The sequence below is a fragment of the Oncorhynchus mykiss genome, chromosome 10, assembly GCF_013265735.2.
Source record: "Oncorhynchus mykiss isolate Arlee chromosome 10, USDA_OmykA_1.1, whole genome shotgun sequence".
Lineage (NCBI taxonomy): Eukaryota > Metazoa > Chordata > Actinopteri > Salmoniformes > Salmonidae > Oncorhynchus > Oncorhynchus mykiss.
This window is the reverse complement of record NC_048574.1, coordinates 27,731,165-27,752,028: the sequence shown is the minus strand read 5'-3', so window position 1 is coordinate 27,752,028 and position 20,864 is coordinate 27,731,165. Positions and strand designations below refer to the sequence as shown.

The window sequence follows — 20,864 nt, the reverse complement described above, 5'->3', positions numbered from 1 at the left end:
GCCCCTCGCTCTAGTATGATTCAGGCCCAGCCACTCACTCTAGTACCTGCTTCATTATGAGGTTACAAGAGAATATATTTATGCTTAACATATAACTTTATCACCAATTGATGAAATTGGTGGCCAGGTTGGGCAACCAGGCATTAGATGGTCCGTTTTTTTCCCACCAGCTTAGTTAAGTTATTATTGCCTAATAATATATACCCTTTGAAACAAAGTTTTTATTGTTTTATTGGGTATTATAGAAGAAGTAGGTCTACCAGAAAAGTATCAACTGCTAGCATGTCATTTATTTGAAAATAGCAGCTGTAATAGGACTGTAAATTAAAGTTACCAAAGTTGTCTTCGGTTGTGAAACCTAAGATGGGGCTTTTCTAGAAGCCTCACCTCATGTAATTGAATGCAGAAAGGCCTTAGTCAGTCCTTACAGGAATCTATAGAGGGCAGTATGTTAGGGCCTAGCAGTTGTACTTCTTCCATCCAACCACCGCTGGTCTCCATTCAAAATCCTTGATTTGTTTTTTCAGCACTTGAAGCAACTCAGGCAGAGCTTTTGGAACTGAAGAGCAAGTATGACGAAGAGTCGACAGCAAAGTAGGTCCCAGTTTCTTTGCTTCACACTTTTGCTTGTGTGCTACAGACGCACACACACACACACACACACACACACACACACACACACACACACACACACACACACACACGAAATCCCCAGAGGCGTCTTGGTTGCTGTGCGCCTTTGATTAGGAGATAAAACCCCTGTGGTTGCCATCTGCCGTAATTGCACCTGAATCTATGGAAAATCTGATCCCCTGTAATAACCCACCTCATTCTATAATCATATATCACATTACCCCTTCATACTCAGTCATATTCTCTCATCTGATCCTAGATATGTGTACTGTAAGCCATCCAGCCCTGCCTGACTTGAAATGAATGGAATACAATGTCTATAATTGCTCACCATAACGATGCCGAGTACAAAGTAGTACCCAAGCATTAATCACTGTGTGGCTTCATGATTCATATCAAAGTATTTATGAGTGACATGGAGGCTTTTCAGCTCTGTTCAACCTGAATGTGTTAGAAGGATTGTTGTTGTGAGGTGGAGGATGGAGTAGTCTGGGATAGGTCGAACATGGTTAGTTTCAAGGTTGTTTGTGTGTGTGTCTGCTACATACACTGTGGGTATATGTACAGTGCCAGTCAAAAGTTTGGACACACTTACTCATTCAAGGGTTTTTCTTTATTTTTACTATTTTCTACATTGTAGAATAATAGTGAAGACATCAAAACTATGAAATGACATATGGAATCATGTAGTAACCATAAGTGTTAAAGTAGCCAGTCTTTGTCTTGATGACAGCTTTTCACACTCTTGGCATTATCGCAACACGCTTCTTGAGGTAGTCACAGGTGTGCCTTGTTAAAAGTTAATTTGTGGAATGTATTTCCTAAATGCGTTTGAGACGATCAGTTGTGTTGTGACAAGGTAGGGGTGGTATACAGAAGATAGCCCTAGAAGAATGTTTCTTCAAGTGCGGTTTCAAAAACCATCAAGCGCTATGATGAAGCTGAATCTCATGAGAACCGCCAGAGGAAAGGAAGACCCAGAGTTACCTCTGCTTCAGAGGATAAGTTCATTAGAGTTACCAGCCTCAGAAATTGCAGCCCAAATAAATGCTTCACAGAGTTCAAGTAACAGACCCATCTCAACATCAACTGTTCAGAGGAGACTGTGGGAATCAGGCCTTCATGGTCAAATTGTTGCAAAGAAACCACTACTAAATGACACCAATAAGAAGAAGAGACTTGCTTGGGCCAAGAAACACGAGCAATGGATATTAGACTGGTGGAAATCTGTACTTTGGTCTGATAAGTCCAAATTTATCAAGGCACACTTAACCAGCATGGCTACCACAGCATTCTGCAGCGATTTGCCATCCCATCTGGTTTTCGCTTAGTGGGACTATAATAATACATTTTTCAACAGGACAATGACCCAACACACCTCCAGGCTGTGTAAGGGCTATTTGACCAAGACGAAGAGTGATGGCGTTCTGCATCAGATGACCTGGCCTCCACAATCACCCGACCTCAACCCAATAGAAAAGGTTTGGGATGAGTTGGACCGCAGAGTGAAGGAAAAGCAGCCAACAAGTGCTCAGCATATGTGGGAACTCCTTCAAGACTGTTGGAAAAGCTGCCATCAAGGCAAAGGGTGGGTACTTTGAAGAATCTAAAATAAAACTTGGTTACTACATGATTCCATATGAGTTATTTCTTAGTTTTGATGTCTTCACTATTATTCTACAATGTAGAAAATTGTCAAAATAAAGAAACTCTTGAATGAGTAGGTATGTCCAAACTTTTAACTGGTACTGTATGTACAAGGTGTACTCTATGTACCACGGTGTGAATGTGTGTTCACGGCACGCATATCTTCATAGCTACTGTATGTGTCTCCATGGCGATTAGCCTATGCCCATACAGTGTACAGTACAAACAAACATGTCAGAGGGGTAATTCTCACTCTCTGACTGTGTTATATCTGTGGCACGGCCTGTGGTCTCGGGTCAGGCAGTGCGCAGGCGGTCATTTGTGTGTCGGCCTATCACAGTGAAATGCTGCCTGTTGCTGCTCCCGGCCACACACACACACACACACATACTGTACACCACTTTTGTATGCCACCCAGCTAGGCTCCTGTGAGTTTCTTAATTAAAGCAGTACTAAAAGAAAGAAAGCTGCTGTTGCCACTGCCAGGCCATCTACGCAGACACACATACTCATACCCGGGTCGCGTTTGAAATGATCCAAGTCCCCATGTTATTGGCCAGGGCTGCGGTGTCAGTCACACACCCACATTATCTCACACACCCATAGCCTTGTGAGGCCTCCCTGTGGTGTATGGACTGGATGAGGCCTCGTGAGTTTAGTCAGTAAAGAGAGACACAGCACTCAGGGAAAGAGGTGTATGGTATGTATGGTTGTGCTTGCTCGAGTCCTTCGGTCACAGAATGGGTTTGTCTGTGTCTTTGTTTCTGTCTGTATATCTATGTGTGTGACTGTGTGTGTATTTGGCATGCTTTGCATACCAAGAATGTGATCCTAGAGTGCAGCGCTTTCTGTCTGGCAGACTGTGCTGTCAGGGTAAGTGTGTGTCACCCTGATTGTCTCTCAGAACTAGTGAACCCTGTCTCCTCTTAAAACTAAACACCAGCGCTCCTTTGTTTCAGAGGAACAGAACAAGTTTCCCTTCTCTCACACTCCACATTTGAGTGACAGGTTATTGCTGCAGTTAGTGCTCTTGCTCTCTTTTTATCCTCTTGTCTGTTGCTCTCTCTCCCTATCTCACACGCACACACAACTGCGTCTTCTCTCTGAGCTGCAGAAAGCTCTCTCTCTTTCTCATTCTCTCTGTGTGTCTTTCTCTGTCAGTCTCACTCGCCGGCCCCTCTTTATTTTACCATGTAGCCTAATCTGGGCCACCGTATTGTTGTCCTGAAGTGGCAATTAAATCTTATTGTTGTCCTACCCGCCATTAAATCCTCTCTGGCTACTGGTCTGGAGTCAGTGTTTAGAGTGGCACTCTGTGACAGCTCTGCTGGTCTGGGCAGATTGTCTCTATGTAGATATGCCTGGCAGACGTTGGCATTTTACCTAGATGCTGACAGGGCTCAAGCTGGAGTTCCCTATTGTTTGTTACAGTGACATGTGGTCTAGAATCTAGGCGGTGTTCTGGGTAGTCTCATGTTGGTCTGTAGTCTGGTAATGTAAACTATGGTCTGTACAATGAGGTCTGTAGTATATAAGATGGTCGTTTAGTCTTCTATGGTTCCTCATCCCTGACGACCCCTCAAAAACCAATGCTTCAATTTGGGGGAAACTTGGCCTGTTTGGGGCCTTGGTGTCTAGTGTTTTTCTGTCCCTCCCTAATCCTGGTAGAGTTCCGTTGGCGTTGTTATTGTGGTGGACTTGAGCATTATGTGCCTTCAGAAAGTATTCCCACCCCTGAACTTTTTCCACATTTTGTGTTACAGCCTGATTTTTAAATGTATTATGTTTTGATTTTTTTTGTCATTAGCTTGCACACAATGCCCCATAATGTCAGTGGAATTATGTTATTCAACATTTTTACAAATTATACTAAACAATAATATAAACACAACATGCAACAATTTCAATATTTTTACTGAGTTACAGTTCATATTAGGAAATCAGCCAATTGAAATAAATTCATTAGGCCCTAATCTATGGATTTCACATGCCTGGGAGGGGCCCACCCACTGGGGAGACAGGCCCAGCCAATCAGAATGAGTTTTTCCCCACAAAAGTACTTTGTTACAGACAGAAATATTCCTCATTTTCATCAGCTGTCCAGGTGGCTGGTCCCAGACGATCCTGCAGGTGGAGAAGCCGGATATGGGCTAGCGCGGTTACACGTGCTCTGTGGTTGTGAGGCAGGTTGGGCATACTGCCAAATTCTCTAAAATTACGGAGGCGGCTTATGGTAGAGAAATTAACATTCAATACTCTGGCAACAGCTCTGGTGGCCAATTGCATGCTCCCTCAACATCTGTGGCATTGTGTTGTGTGATAAAACTGCACATTTTAGTGTGGCTTTTTATTGTCCCCCAGCACAAGGTGCACCTGTGTAATGATAGTGCTGTTTAATCAGATCTTGATATGCAACACCTGTTAGGTAGATGGGTCTTGGCAAAGGAAACTGCTCACTAACAGGGATGTAAGCAAATTTGTGTGCAACATTTTTGAGAAATAAATGTTTTGTGTGTATAGAAACATTTCTGGGATATTTTATTTCAGCTCATGGAACATGGAACCATCACTTTACATGTTGCGTTTATTTTTGTTCAGTATAATTAAAAATGAAAATCTGAAATGTCTTGATTTTAATAAATATTCAACCACTTTATTATGGCAAGCCTAAATAATTTCAGGAGTAAAAATGTGCTTAACAAGTCACATAATAAGTTACATGGACTCTGTGTGAAATATTAGTGTTTAACATGATTTTTGAATGAGTACCTCATCTCTGTACTCCACACATACAATGATCTGTAATAACACTTTGGATGGTGTATCAATATACCCAGTCACTACGAAGATACAGTCGTCCTTCCTACTTAGTTGCCGGACAGGAAGGAAACCACTCAAGAATTTCACCATGAGGCCAATGGTGACTTTAAAACAATTACAGCATTTAATGGCTGTAATAGAAAACTGAGGATGGATCAACAACATTGTAGTTACTCCACAATACTAACCTAATTGACAGAGTGAAAAGAAGGAAGCCTGTACATAATACAAACATGCATTCTGTTTGCAAGGCATTAAATTAAAACTGCAATCAATGTGGCAAAGAAATTAACTTTATGTCCTGAATACAAATCATTATGTTTGGGGCAAATCCAACACAACACATCACTGAGACCCACTTCATATTTTCAAGCATGGGGGTGGCTGCATCATAATACGGTTGTTATGCTAGTCATCGGCAAAGACTAGGGAGTTTTTTTCTGATAAAAGTAACGGAATAGGGCCAAGCACAGGCAAAATCCTAGATGAAAACTTGGTTCAGTCTGCTAGTCTGCTGTTCAGTCTGCAACAGACACTGGGAGACAAATTCACCTTTCTGCAGGACACATAACCTAAAACACAAGGCCAAATATGCACTGTTGCTTACCAAGACAACATTGAATGTTCCTGAGTGGCTTAGTTTCAGTTTGGACTTAAATCGGCTTAAAAATCTATGGTAAGACTTGAAAATGGTTGTCTAGCGATGATCAACAACCAACTTGACAGAATTAAAAAATGTGCGAATATTGTACCAGGTGAGCAAAGCTCTTAGGGACTTACCCAGAAAGACTGATTGTAAAGGTGATTCTAACAAGTATTGACTCAGGGAATTGAATTCTTATCCAATCAAGATAAATTAGTGCTTTATTTATTTATTAATAAAAAATATTCCACTTTTTTTGTGTAGATCCATTTTAATCCCACTTTGTTACACAACAAAATGTGGAAAAGTTTGAAGGGTGTGAATACTTTCTGAAGGCACTGTATAACTTATAACAGTTGAATGTAACTCTCAATATGTCTTCTCAAATTACTTAATGAAATTCTGTGGCTTGAAAGTGCAGAGGGGACTTTCTATTCGTTTTTTGAAACACAAAGCTCTATTTTGTGCGTGTCAATCTGACTGAGTGACTACAATGAAGTCATTTCACAAACAGGACGTTGTGATTGACAAGGGGGGAATTACATTCTCTGAGGTAGAGACCATTTATCTGGCAACACACACACACACACACTGTCAAGACTGGGCTACCTCTGTAACTGACGTCATCATTATTTGTTTATCTAACCAGTATTTATCCAGGTTGATTAGCATAACTAACCTGGATATAACATCTGACCTAACATATTGACTTCCAAGACAGATGTAGGGTCAACAAATGTACAAATATTGGCAGCATAATGTTTGAAAATGTAGGATTTAAACACAAACAAGCATTATAGGCCCCACCCACCTGCCCCAAACAAGGGTTTAGCAATTTAGTACAAGGCTTAAGTATCCATCTAATTATAATGTAGCACTAATCACATTGGGGGAAAAAATATTTCTGTTAATAGTCTTTCATTCATTGATGGAGGCAGAGAAGAGAGCGAGTGGGATGGAGGGCCCCGTAGAGAGAAAGAAGGAGAGGGAGGGGAAAAGGGAGGGATGGAAACGGTTTACTGAAGCTCTGTGGAGATCCCCCTCATTATTATACACTCTGGGAGGCTGATGCTCATGCGCGCACACACACACACACACACACACACACACACACACACACACTAACTTCACATTGACAGAATTCCTACATACACACACAATCACACTTCCTACAGCAGCACAGACAGATCACCCACATTGAGTGTACACACACACTCTGTCTCAGTGCTCAGACAGAAGGCCTTGTACCTTATCAATGGCTCCTTGTTCAGTCTCTGAGGGCTAATTACATTGGAGCTGAGAGCGCACCCTGGAAAACATTCCCCCACTTCGAGCGCGCCCTGGAAAACAGTACCCCACTGCCACAGTCCCAGACAGCACTCTGAAAAGACCGGGTCTTTTCCCAATCTTTCGACAGGGTCTTTTCCCAACAACATGCCTCTCTTCATCCTTCCTCTCTTGCAGGGCCAATCCCCCTCCCACACTTCCTGTATGGCAGAGCCATCCTCCCCTCCTCCCTAACTTCCTGTATGGCAGGGCCATCCTCCCCTCCTCCCTAACTTCCTGTATGGCAGGGCCATCCTCCCCTCCTCCCTATCTTCCTCTCTGGCAGGGCCATCCTCCCCTCCTCCCTAACTTCCTCTCTGGCAGGGCCATCCTCCCCTCCTTCCTAACTTCCTGTCTGACAGGGCCATCCTCCCCTCCTCCCTCTCTTCCTCTCTGGCAGGGCCATCCTCCCCTCCTCCCTCTCTTCCTCTCTGGCAGGGCCATCCTCCCCTCCTCCCTAACTTCCTCTCTGGCAGGGCCATCCTCCCCTCCTCCCTAACTTCGTCTCTGGCAGGGCCATCCTCCCCTCCTCCCTAACTTCCTCTCTGGCAGGGCCATCCTCCCCTCCTTCTCTTCCTCTCTGGCAGGGCCATCCTCCCCTCCTCCCTAACTTCCTCTCTGGCAGGGCCATCTTCCTCTCTTCCCTCACGTCACTTCTTCAGTATCTATTTTTTCTCTCATTCCTCTCAATAAATGCAGTATCCTCCTTTTTTAGCCTTTTCTCTCCATCTCATATTCTACGAGACAGCACACATTCACCCATAAAGCTTAGTATCTCGGTCCTAGGTGAAGTTGGAGAAAGTATAATATAAAATATACATATAAAATATTTAGCTTTGTTTTCTCATCTAAAGCTTAGCATAAAAGTATTTGCGTGAAAACAATGGGAGTGATGGGACCCCTGTTAGCATGCTCCAGATAGCAAGCTTCCTTGCCCAGAGCTCTTGTATACTGCAGGTACCCACTACCTCTGGGTAGCCTGTTTACTCACCAACTATCTATATATATGCATCTATATACAGTATATATTCATATATTCATTCATATATATATATATATATATATATATATATATATATATATATATATATATATATATATATATATATATATATATATATATATATATATATATATATATATATATATATATATATATATATATATATATATATATATATATATATACTTCTCAAAAAAATAAAGGGAACACTAAAATAACACATCCTAGATCTGAATGAATGAAATATTCTTATTAAATACTTTTTTTTTTTTACATAGTTGAATGTGCTGACAACAAAATCACACAAAAATGATCAATGGAAATCAAATTTATCAACCCATGGAGGTCTGGATTTGGAGTCACACTCAAAATTAAAGTGGAAAACCACACTACAGGCTGATCCAACTTTGATGTAATGTCCTTAAAAAAAGTCAAAATGAGGCTCAGTAGTGTGTGTGGCCTCCACGTGCCTGTATGACCTCCCTACAACGCCTGGGCATGCTCCTGATGAGGTGGCGGATGGTCTCCTGAGGGATCTCCTCCCAGACCTGGACTAAAGCATCCGCCAACTCCTGGACAGTCTGTGGTGCAACGTGGCGTTGGTGGATGGAGCGAGACATGATGTCCCAGATGTGCTCAATTTGATTCAGGTCTGGGGAACGGGCGGGCCAGTCCATAGCATCAATGCCTTCCTCTTGCAGGAACTGCTGACACACTCCAGCCACATGAGGTCTAGCATTGTCTTGCATTAAGAGGAACCCAGGGCCAACCGCACCAGCATATGGTCTCACAAGGGGTCTGAGGATCTCATTTCGGTACCTAATGGCAGTCAGGCTACCTCTGGCGAGCACATGGAGGGCTGTGCGGCCCCCCAAAGAAATGCTACCCCACACCATGACTGACCTACCACCAAACCGGCCATGCTGGAGGATGTTGCAGGCAGCAGAACATTCTCCATGGCGTCTCAAGACTCTGTCACATCTGTCACGTGCTCAGTGTGAACCTGCTTTCATCTGTGAAGAGCACAGGGCACCAGTGGCAAATTTGCCAATCTTGGTGTTCTCTGGCAAATGCCAAACGTCCTGCACGGTGTTGGGCTGTAAGCACAACCCCCACCTGTGGACATCGGGCCCTCATACCACCCTCATGGAGTCTGTTTATGACCGTTTGAGCAGACACATGCACATTTGTGGCCTGCTGGAGGTCATTTTGCAGGGCTCTGGCAGTGCTCCTCCTGCTCCTCCTTGCACAAAGGTGGAGGTAGCGGTCCTGCTGCTGGGTTGTTGCCCTCCTATGGCCTCCTCCACGTCTCCTGATGTACTGGCCTGTCTCCTGGTAGCGCGTCCATGCTCTGGACACTACGCTGACAGACACAGCAAACCTTCTTGCCACAGCTCACATTGATGTGCCATCCTGGATGAGCTGCACTACCTGAGACACTTGTGTGGGTTGTAGACTCCGTCTCATGCTACCACTAGAGTGAAAGCACCGCCAGCATTCAAAAGTGACCAAAACATCAGCCAGGAAGCATAGGAACTGAGAAGTGGTCTGTGGTCACCACCTGCAGAACCACTCCTTTATTGGGGGTGTCTTGCTAATTGCCTATAATTTCCACATGTTGTCTATTCCATTTGCACAACAGCATGTGAAATGTATTGTCAATCAGTGTTGCTTCCTAAGTGGACAGTTTGATTTCACAGAAGTGTAATTGACTTGGAGTTACATTGTGTTTAAGTGTTCCCTTTATTTTTTTGAGCAGTGTATATATCTCACTCACTCACTCACTCACACACACACATTCAGAGAAGTTTTATTGGCATGTGAAACAGATGTTTACATTGCCAAATCAAGTGAAATAAGGAAAAGTGAGAAGAAACAAATGTAATTGTTAGACCAAAAAACGATTAGAAATTAACACTAAACATTGCACTCAACATTTTTTTTAAAAGATAGACATTTCAAGTGTTATTATCAGCTATGTACAGTATTTTAGCAATGTGCAAGTAGTTGTAGTATGAATAGTGGGGGAAGATAAATAAACAGATAAATATTGGTGATATTTCCAATGTTTGTGGTTGTATGGCAAATCTTGCTGCTGTGGTATTTTGCCTAACAGATATAGGTGTTTATCAATGTTTGATTTGTTTTCAAATTCTTTGGGTCTGTGTGATTTGTGGGAAATGTGCCACTAATGTGGTCATACATTTGGCAGGAGTTTAGAACATTCAGCACTGTTTCCACCACATTTTATGGGCAGTGAGCACATCCTGTCTTCTCTTGACAGCCAGGTTTGCCTATGGTGACCTTTCACAATAACAATGCTTACTGAGTCTGTACATAGTCAAGGATTTTCTTAATTTTGGGTCAGTCACAGTGGTCAGGTATTCTGTCACTGTGTACTCTCTTTTTAGGGCCAGATAGCATTGAAATGTGCTACATTTTTGGTTGATTCTTTCCAGTGTGTCATTGTTATTTTGCTTTCTCATCATTTGGTTGGGTCTAATTGTGTTGCTGTCCTTGGGCTCTGTGGGGTCTGTGTTTGTGAACAGAGACCCAGAACCAGCTGGCTGATGGGACTCTTCTCTAGTTTAATTTCTCTGTAGGTGAGGGCTTTATGGTGGAATGTGTGGGCACCGTTAGAGCTGTGGCGGTCATTAAATTTGGTCAGACATTTGTTTGTCATGCAAAAGACTCGTAATTGACCGTTAACCTCTAGCGTCGAGCAATCCCGTATCCGGGAGCGTACTCATAGCCTCAAGCTCATTACCATAACGCAACGTTTCCTATTCATGAAAATCGCAAATGAAATGAAATAAATATATTGAAACACAAGCTTAGCCTTTTGTTAACAACACTGTCATCTTAGATTTTCAAAATATGTTTTAACCAAAACTACAAAAGCATTTGTGTAAGAGTATTGATAGCCTAGCATAGCATTAAGCCTAGCATTCAGCAGGCAACATTTTCACAAAAGCAAGAAAAGCATTCAAATAAAATAATTTACCTTTGAAGAACTTCGGATGTTTTCAATGACGAGCCTCTCAGTTAGATAGCAAATGTTCATTTTTTCCAAAAATATTATTTGTGTAAGAGAAATAGCTCCGTTTTGTTCATCACGTTTGGCTAAGAAAAAAAAAACAAATGCAGTCACTTACAATGCCAAACTTTTTTCCAAATTAGCTCTATAATATCGACAGAAACATGGTAAACGTTGTTTAGAATCAATCCTCAAGGTGTTTTTCACATATCTATTCGATAATCTATCAGTGGTGGCAGTTGGCTTCTCATCAGAAGCAAACGGAAAAAATACTGCAGCTGGAGATTACGCAATAATTGCGACGGAGGGACACCAAGCGACCACCTGGTAAATGTAGTCTCTTATGATCAATCTTCCAATGATATGCCTACAAATACGTCAAACCTTGGGGAAAACGTGGAAAAGGTAAGCTGACTCCTAGCTCCTCCACAGCCATATAAGGAGTCATTGCCATGAGGCGGTTTCAAAAAATGCGGCACTTCCTGATTGTATTTTTATCTGGGTTTTTTCTGTAACATCAGTTCTGTGGCACTCACAGACAATATCTTTGCAGTTTTGGAAACGTCAGAGTGTTTTCTTTCCAAAGGTGTCAATTATATGCATAGTCGAGCATCTTTTCGTGACAAAATATCTTGTTTAAAACGGGAACGTTTTTCATCCAAAAATTAAAAGAGCGCCCCCTATATCGAAGAAGTTAATGAACATAAACCCTTTTAGCATCTCCTGGCCTCCACACATACGGTACAAGCCGCATACAAGCAGCTGATGCAGGCTCTTGCAACATCTATAATAAATCAATGAATATACACCACAATAAATCCTTTATTTATTTTAGGCAGCTCTAAAGAAACATTGTGATATGAAGACATTTTTTTTCAGAAGAACAATATAACTTTGCCTACTGTATGTTATCTGGCTATGCGTCATGCCATAGGTTGTATCTTGTTAATTTAACAGACAAGATAAGCTTATAAGTCCCATGCCATTATTTTATATTATGATTTTATAGTAAGAAGAATATAATTGAACTAGCTGAATAAAATAGAAGGATATTTTTACCATTCCAGAGAGAGTGCATGTATGAAGTGGCTATGTTCAGCGTAAAAGTGATCATTTGAAACAGGTCCTATACACTAGATTTAGAGTTATTTGGTAACTTTAGTTGTTAATGATGCAAACCTTAGAATGTTTTAGAAATCAAAACGCATATGGGCTGCAAGATGTGACTATCTGCTATTGATGATTTGAGAAAGTCGCAAAAAAAGGTTACCTTCTGTTCCTTGCCTCAGGCTGCACAGATTGTTATTACATCAAGTGAACATATTTTCACCCATCAGACTTTTCTCAATTTAATCTCGTCTTTACTAATATGTAAAATGTGTTTTGATTTAGAATTGTCCATTATCAAATGGTCAGGGGCAGGGGAAAATGTATGTCATCTCTATGCACTCGAATAGTGAATGGAGGCCATTTTCCCGCCTCTTCGATTTTAACTCAAGCTGGGTAGGCTACTCCGGTTATTTCACTCCACACATTAACTACTGTTTGAGGAGCATGCAGTCTCTTACTGCGCGACCTTGTATGCCATGGGCTCTCCAACCCTGTTCCCACAGCAATCCCGTGCTTAATTTGGGAAACCAAGTGAAATCTGTTCAGGAACATCGATAGTAGCCTAACATGTTTTCACATCAAAACATATATTTAATTCAACTGTTGACAGCCCCTCTCTGCACGCTGGAGAAAGGAATGAAGGAGAGAGTGGAGGAGATGGAAACGCACAGTGGTGAGATATTCTGTAACTTAAGGTAGTGTGTCATACTATTAATAAGGAACATATATTTTAAAAACATATTACTATGCTCTTCATAATCAAATTCAAATTCACTATAATTGAAGGGCAATTCTGAATGTGTTTAATTGTGGATTATAGGCTAGACCAATATTGAAGAAAAAAAAGACATCTCAAATCTTTTTGGGAGGTTTTCTGTCACGCTTAATATGTGGTAGGCTATGTATTGTATAATCAAATCATATTGTATTGGTCACATACACATATTTAGCAGATGTTATTGCGGTGTAATGAAATGCTTGTCTTCCTAGCTCCAACAGTGGAGTAATATCTAACAATTCACAACAATACACACAAATCTAAATGTCAAATAATGGAATTAAGAAATATATAAGAAATTAGGATGAGCAATGTCGGAGTGGCATTGACTAAAATACAGTAGATTATAGAATACACTATATACAAATTTAAATGAGTAAAGCAGTATGTAAACATTTATTAAAGTTACTAGTGTTCCATTATTAAAGTGACCAGTGATTCCATGTCTATGTACAGTTGAAGTCGGAAGTTTACGTACACCTTAGCCAAAAACATTTAAACTCAGTTTTTCACAATTCCTGACATTTAATCCGAGTTAAAAAATTACCCTTAGGTCAGTTAGGATCACCACTTTATTTTAGGAATGTGAAATGTCAGAATAATAGTAGAGTGATTTATTTCAGCTTTTATTTCTTTCATCACATTCCCAGTGGGTCAGAGGTTTACATACACTCAATTAGTATTTGGTAGCGTTGCCTTTAAATTGTTTAACCTGGGTCAAACGTTTCGGTTAGCCTTCCACAATAAATTGGGTGAATTTTGGCCCATTCCTCCTGACAGAGCTGGTGTAACTGAGTCAGGTTTGTAGGTCTCCATGCTTGCACACGCTTTTTCAGTTCTGCCCACAAATTTCCTATGGGATTGAGGTCAGGGCTTTGTGAAGACTACTCCAATACCTTTAATTTGTTGTCCTTAAGCTATTTTGCCACAACTTTGGAAGTATGCTTGGGGTCATTGTCCATTTGGAAGACCCATTTGTGACCAAGCTTTAACTTCCTGACTGATGTCTTGAGATGTTACTTCAATATATCCACATAATTTTCCTACCTCATTTGTGAAGTGCAGCAGTCCTTCCTGCAGCAAAGCACCCACACAACATGATGCTGCCACCCCCGTGCTTCACGGTTGGGATGGTGTTCTTCGGCAAGCCTCCCCCTTTTTCCTTCAAACATAACGATGGTCATTATGGCCAAACAGTTCTATATTTAGGACATTTCTCCAAAAAGTACGATCTTTGTCCCCTTGTGCAGTTGCAAACCAGTCTGTCTTTTTTATGGCGGTTTTGGAGCAGTGTCTTCTTCCTTGCTGAGCGGCCTTTCAGGTTATGTCGATATAGGACTCGTTTTACTGTGGATATAGCTACTTTTGTACCTGTTTCCTCCAGCATCTTCCCAAGTTCCTTTCCTGTTGTTCTGGGATTGATTTGCGCTTTTCGCACCAAAGTACTTTCATCTCTAGGAGACAGAACACGTCTCCTTCCAGAGCGGTATGGCGGCTGTGTGGTCCCATGGTGTTTATTGTTTGTACAGATGAGCGTGGTACCTTCAGGCGTTTGGAAATTGCTCCCAAGGACGAACCAAACTTGTGGAGGTCTCCAATTCTTTTCTGAGGTCTTGGCTGATTTCTTTTGATTTTCCCATGATGTCAAGCAAAGAGGCACTGAGTTTGAAGATAGGCCTTGAAATACATCCACAGGTACACCTCCAATTGACTCAAATTATGTCAATCAGCCTATTCAGAAGCTTCTAAAGCCTTGACATCATTTTCTGGAATTTTCCAAGCTGTTTAAAGGCACAGTCAACTTAGTGTATGTAAACTTCTGACCCACTGGAATTGTGATACACTGAATTATAAGTTAAATAATCTGTGTGTTAACAATTGTTGGAAAAATTACTTGTGACTTGCCAAAACTATAGTTTGTTAACGAGAAATTTGTGGAGTGGTTGAAAAACGAGTTTTAATGACTCCAACCTAAGTGTATGTAAACTTCCAACTTCAACTGTATAGCATTTCTTAATAGCATGCAATTTCTTCGGCTTCAATGTCTCATCATGGTTGAGTATTGTTCTGTTCTAGTGGATTGTAATTTTGCTGTGGTCTGATAGGGATGTCATTTGGCTGACTGTGAACGCTCTGAGAGAATCTGGGTTGAGGTCGGTGATAAAGTAGTCTACAGTACTACTGCCAAGAGATGAGCTATAAGTGTACCGACTGTATGAGTCCCCTCGAACCCTACCATTGACTATGTACAGAGCTGCAGGAGTTGTGACCTGTACTTTTGTCATAGTTGTGTGTAGGGGGCATATTGGAGAGCTGTCACCTCCAGGTAGGTGTTGTCCCCATGTGTACTGAGAGTGTCAGGTTCTTGTCCAGTTCTGGCATTTAGGTCGCCACATGTCCCTGGTCCTGGAAATGGTTTTTCTCCCCCACTATGATGGAGAAGCTGTCATCATTAAAGTATGGGGATTCTATTGGGAGGATATAGGTAGCACACAGAATGACATGTTTCTTTGTTGAGAGAATGTCCCTAATAATTTCTAACCAGATGTGAAATGCTCCTGTTATGATTCATTTAATAGTGGGTTATGTCTGATCTATACCAAATTAACATTCCCCAAGTAATCTACCTGTTATACTCCTGATAGTTTGGTGGATGGGACTACCAGTTCTCTGTAACCTAAAGGGCAATCAGTGGGTCCATCTGCTCTATGCCATGTTTCTTGTAGGACTGGTGGTACTGTGGTCTGGGTGCAGGTGCAGTAATGGTCACAGCTGGAAGCCAAACCCATGTTCTCACTCACACACAGTTTCTATGTTTTTATGTGGATTGCTCTGCTCCTGGTGTCCATCTCACTACAGTAGATTATGTAATCCATGCAGGGCTAGTGAATCTTCTTTCTCACTCACTTACACACACACTCTCCTTCCGCCTGGCCCCTCTGTGTGTCTGCCTGTGGCTGTCTCTTTCACTTCTCTCCGGTAGAAACTGTGTGTGTGTGTTCATGTATGGGGGGAACGTTGAGCTGTATATGAGAGAGCAGCGGGTTCTTGCCAACTTGTCTCAACGGGGGCTAGGCGGCGCGTATGTTAGTATGTTAAATAAGTGTGTGTGTGTGTGTCGCATGGTAATGAGCAGGAAAGAAAGGAGGAGACTGGCGCGAGTCCTCGGGGGCCCCAGCCATAGTGCTTTGATCTGAGGCCCCCCTCAATCCCACAACCCCACAGAGACGACTCCCTCTGCCACACTCTCTCTACCCAACGCCTTATACTCTGTCCATCTGCAGTTATAGAGATAATCTACATAAAGGCCATATGATGTGTGTTAATAAACATGTTTTTTTTTGCATAGGTCTATGCATTAGATTAAGTTACCCAGTTTTTTATTTATAGATTCCGATTTGCTTTGAAATCTTTGGTAGATAAATGCTTGTGGCATTGTGGCAAACGACTGCTCTGTAAATGTGTTGTCTCTATATTGTAACTTTGGAGTTCTAGAAGGATAAAACTAGCTCTGTTTGATGTCCTCAGAACAGCTGTGACTTGCTGTCTTCATGTCCGTAAAACTAGACTCTGCTGGGCGAGAGCAGCCAAAGCCCCGTCTGTGCTATTGATTTTGAATTTAGACCTGAGCATGTCTGACTTCTCAATTGGGTTTCTGCCTTGATGAGGTGATGTGTGTAGTGTACTCTAGTTCTTTGGTCTTTTCCCCACTTTTTTCCCTCTTCCTTCATTCTTCACTCGCTACTCCTCTCCTTTAGTCACCTTGTTCTTTCTGTTTCCTTTTTTGCTCCTTACTCATTTCACTCTCTCATTCTTTCCCTTTAATACTCCTTCTCTCTCATACTCTTTATACTCCCTCACTATATTTATTTTTCTCTCCCTTGTTTCTTTTATACACACACATTCTCTCTTTCTCGGTCCCTTCGTTCTGTTGTAAAGAAGTTAGTGTGTACAGTAGGAGTGTTTGAGAAGGAGAGAGAACCGCTGAAGCACAATAATGGAATGCATCAATTCACTCCGCCGTTTGGGTACGACCAACCCTCCTAAATCTCCTCTAACCATTCCTCCTTCTATCCACCCTTTCCTCTTCCCCTCCCCCTTTCCTCCTCCCTTTTTCATGATTCTGTGGAGGAATGTCACTGTTTTGGCCCAGGCCCTCAAGGTGTCTATCGTCCCCCCGCTTCCTCCATCCCCATCCCTCGTCCCCCCCCCCCCCCCACGTCATGCCTGGGGCTCTCCATTGATGCAGACAGAAGCCCGGGCCTCAGTGTTTAGCGTGCCACGATCTGAAATTTTAATGCACTGCTTTACAACACAGACCTCCCTACACACACACATTATCAGCGCGGCGGCTGCTGGCTCGGTCTCCCCTGAGCCTTCCCCATTTACTGCTCGGCTGAGCAGCGCGCCCGCCCAGGCACACACGCAAACACACACAGACACAGGCCCCGGATCAGGCGTAGACTGACTGACTTATTCCTCCTCCACTCAAAGGCACGCACACTCACACCTGCTTACCTAGAGGAGTTGGTTTGCTTTTGTTTTCATGTATGCCCTGTGTGTTTGTGAGAGCGAAACACGCACTGCTGTGCCTCGAGTATTAGGTTGTTTGGTGTGTCTGTGTTTGTCTCTGTGTGTCTCTCATTTTGCATTGATAATAGTCCAGCTGGAGGTATGACCGTGTGTGTACAGTATAGTGGATGCTCCTCCTAGCGGTGGGCTAGAGGACAGTATAGATAAAAACACCTTTACCCTGCAACATACACAGCAGATATAAATGGCTTACCTGGTATCACTTTCTGTATAAATGAATGCTATCCTCACACAGCAAAATGCATTGTACTGGCTATTTACGGTTGACTTTGGCTTTTTGCTGACAATCATAATTTGCTGGGTGCTCATTGGTCCTATTTCACACATGTGCAAGTGGGTATTAATATGCATGTGCGAATTGTAAATGTGTTTTTTGCATGTAACAAAGAAGTTTGGCATGTTTGACCTTTTTGCCTTTGCTGTCGTTTTAGCCAGATTTCATCACTTGTGTATTAAATATATACCTCTTAAATATAAAGTCCCCATATTTTTTAATTTTGATTCAATTCAGTCTGGTATGAGAAGAATAGTTCCTATCTGCAAAAGCAGGGTGTCTGCGGAAAGCTGAGTATCTTGGCTATTGATCTGTGCCTTAAAATCTTTGGTGTGACTTACTACCATATGTGGGCATACGAATGTATAAGGGCAGGCCGAGCCAATGACCTAATTTCAAGATGGCTGCTACCTACATTCCGGTTAGTGTTGTGAAGCATACACAAAATAAACACAGAATACGTTGATTCACACCGAAAGCCGGGACAACACAGATCACGAGGATGTCTTATTTGTCTCCTTGTGACCTACCGTTATTGATCACCAGCCCCGAGAGTCTAAATGTTTATTTTACACACGGTTGTCACCAAACAGCAAACATCTTACAAAGTAAGTTTAAATGTGGTCTATGTTTGAGCTATAGCTCAATGGGGGATAAGAAATGAATCCTTAGGTTGATAGGAACGATTCTAGCCTATTGCCAGTATTATCTGATAATGTATGACTTAATGGCAACATAGAATGTCCACTGAGTGACTATATATTTGCACATGAAAAATATGTTTCCTGCATCCATTACACAGGGAATGGCTACTATGGCACATTGACAGTCTTGTAGCCAATGAGATACTTTTTCCAGGGATATGCAGTTGACAAGGCCTTGAACCTTTTAGGCTAAATGCGAACTATTGTTACCTGGCTCAGAGACGAGACACACCGAGCACAATACATTACTTTGTAAACAGATTTCACCGCTGTAATTTAATGGCTTTAGCATTAAAGATGGCTTCTCAAAAGGGGTAAAAAGTAAAAACGAAGAATATCGAACAGGAAGCTAAAAAGAAAAGACAGCTATGAATAAGCATACCGACTCAGAAGCTTTGAATAAAATACTGGAGCCGGACTCTGATTAGGGGAACGATTTGGATGAAGATTTCAACTCGGCCGACAAAGGTTGCTTTCTAGAAGGATTGGATCCACTTTTAGATCTGTAAGTACATTATTTTCATGACTATATAGATAATTGAGTATATGTATTTAGTTTTTTTAAGTTGTCTGCTTTTTGTGCTTTGGATTTAGTTTACATAGGCCTATGTAACAAGTAATTTCAATGTTATATAATTTCAAAGTGGTTATTGTCATATTAGGTCACTGTTTTCCGTTCTAAATTTCATCCTTTGGAGAGGCCACTAATCTCTCATGGCCATTGTTTATTTGTGGTTCTCACCTCTGCCTTTGTCTCCAAAGTGTTACTGCTTGCATTGTGTGTGTGTGTGTGTGCTTCACACCTTCTATGCGAGTCTCTGTACAGATAAAGTGTAGGCTTGGTGTTTTTACTTCACAGTAATGTCGTTTTGTAATTTAGTCAACTGTAATTCTGTGTCTTACAACAATACATCCCTTTATTTTATTCACCACAGAGTGGAGGATGCAGTCGATTTGGATGATGACATTTGGGAGCCACCACTCCCCAGCAAGCGACCCCTTTCCGGACAAGGTTGTCACTCCATCTGATGGTTCTATATCCACTTTTCACAGATCTCTTGAAAAATAAAATAAAGGTTTGTGGCACCATTCGTCCTAACATAACCGGGTTCCCCAAGACTAAGGTAAACAACATGACAAAGACAGTGGAGAGGGAGACCATATGTTGGATCAGGACTAACAAGCTGCTTTTTGTGAAACGGAAGGACACTAGGGGAGTAACTATGCTTACCACACAGGATAAGGCATTCAATAACAACCATGTCTCAAGGAGGGTGAAAAAGGAAGAATTTCCCAGTTTTTGTGAAGGACTACAATGCCAACATGGGGGGTGTCGACCCATCTGATGCTCTGATAGGCTACTACAGGGCCTCCACAAGACCAGGAAGTGGTATAAGACTTTTTTTGACCACTTTGTGGACATTGCTACAGTAAATGCTTTATTCTCCACAAGCAGATGGCCAAAGCAAAAGGTCAAATCCCTCTCTCCCAGTTGGCCTTCCGAGAGCAGCTGGTGTTGGAAATGGCTGAATTGGAGGCCCAAAGCAACCTCACAACCATCACAAGACTCCCCACTCAAGGTGAGCGCCACTATCAAACACACATGCCAAAAGGAAGAACTGCAAGTTTGCACAAAACACAGGTGGGGAAAAGGGTGAAATGCCAGATCTTCTGTCCGCAATGTCAGTTGGCTTTTTGTTTCCTGGCAATACATGCACAAGCAATGGTGAAAGTGAAATCTAATAATCTACACCTGGATTGTAATCGTTCATCTTATTTCTATTTTAGTGAAGGACACGTGTGTAACCAAGTTTGTGTTTGATAATACATTATATATATATATTTTTTTAAATGTTTATCTGTTGCTTTTATATTGTTTTTGTAAACAGTTCATTTGAATGTGGGACCAATACTTTGGATATGCCTAGGCTAAATGTTTAGGCACTTTGGGGAGGTTGAAAAAACACTTGGATATCCCCTGTATGTCCCCCGACACCACCACAATGTTTGCGAGAGGTTGGTGTGGTACAGATTGAATTCTTATAGTGAACAATAACTTGTAGGCACATCCAGTGTGCGAAAACAATTACCACATTTGGACACTTTGGAGAGGTTGAAAGTACATGTGAATGTACCTTGAATACCCCATAACACCACCACAATGTTTGTGAGGTAGATATGGTACCAATTGTGTTTTTATACTGAACAAATAGCATTTAGGGATTGGAAATATGTAATAGCACTGGAATGATCTCATTTACAGACATATGCCACTTTGGAGAGGTTTAGGGACACC

The 20,864-nt window shown here is 41.8% G+C and overlaps 1 protein-coding gene across 6 annotated transcripts in view; it reads left to right on the top strand.

Annotated features, from left to right (window-relative positions):
- cux1a (cut-like homeobox 1a) overlaps positions 1 to 20,864 on the top strand; it is a 213,093-nt gene that overhangs the window by 118,126 nt on the left and 74,103 nt on the right. For all 6 annotated transcript variants that reach the window (XM_021617952.2, XM_021617950.2, XM_021617951.2 and 3 more), the window contains one exon: positions 528 to 594. In XM_021617952.2, coding sequence (XP_021473627.2) covers positions 528 to 594 — 67 coding nt within the window. The remainder of the gene's footprint in view (positions 1 to 527; positions 595 to 20,864) is intronic.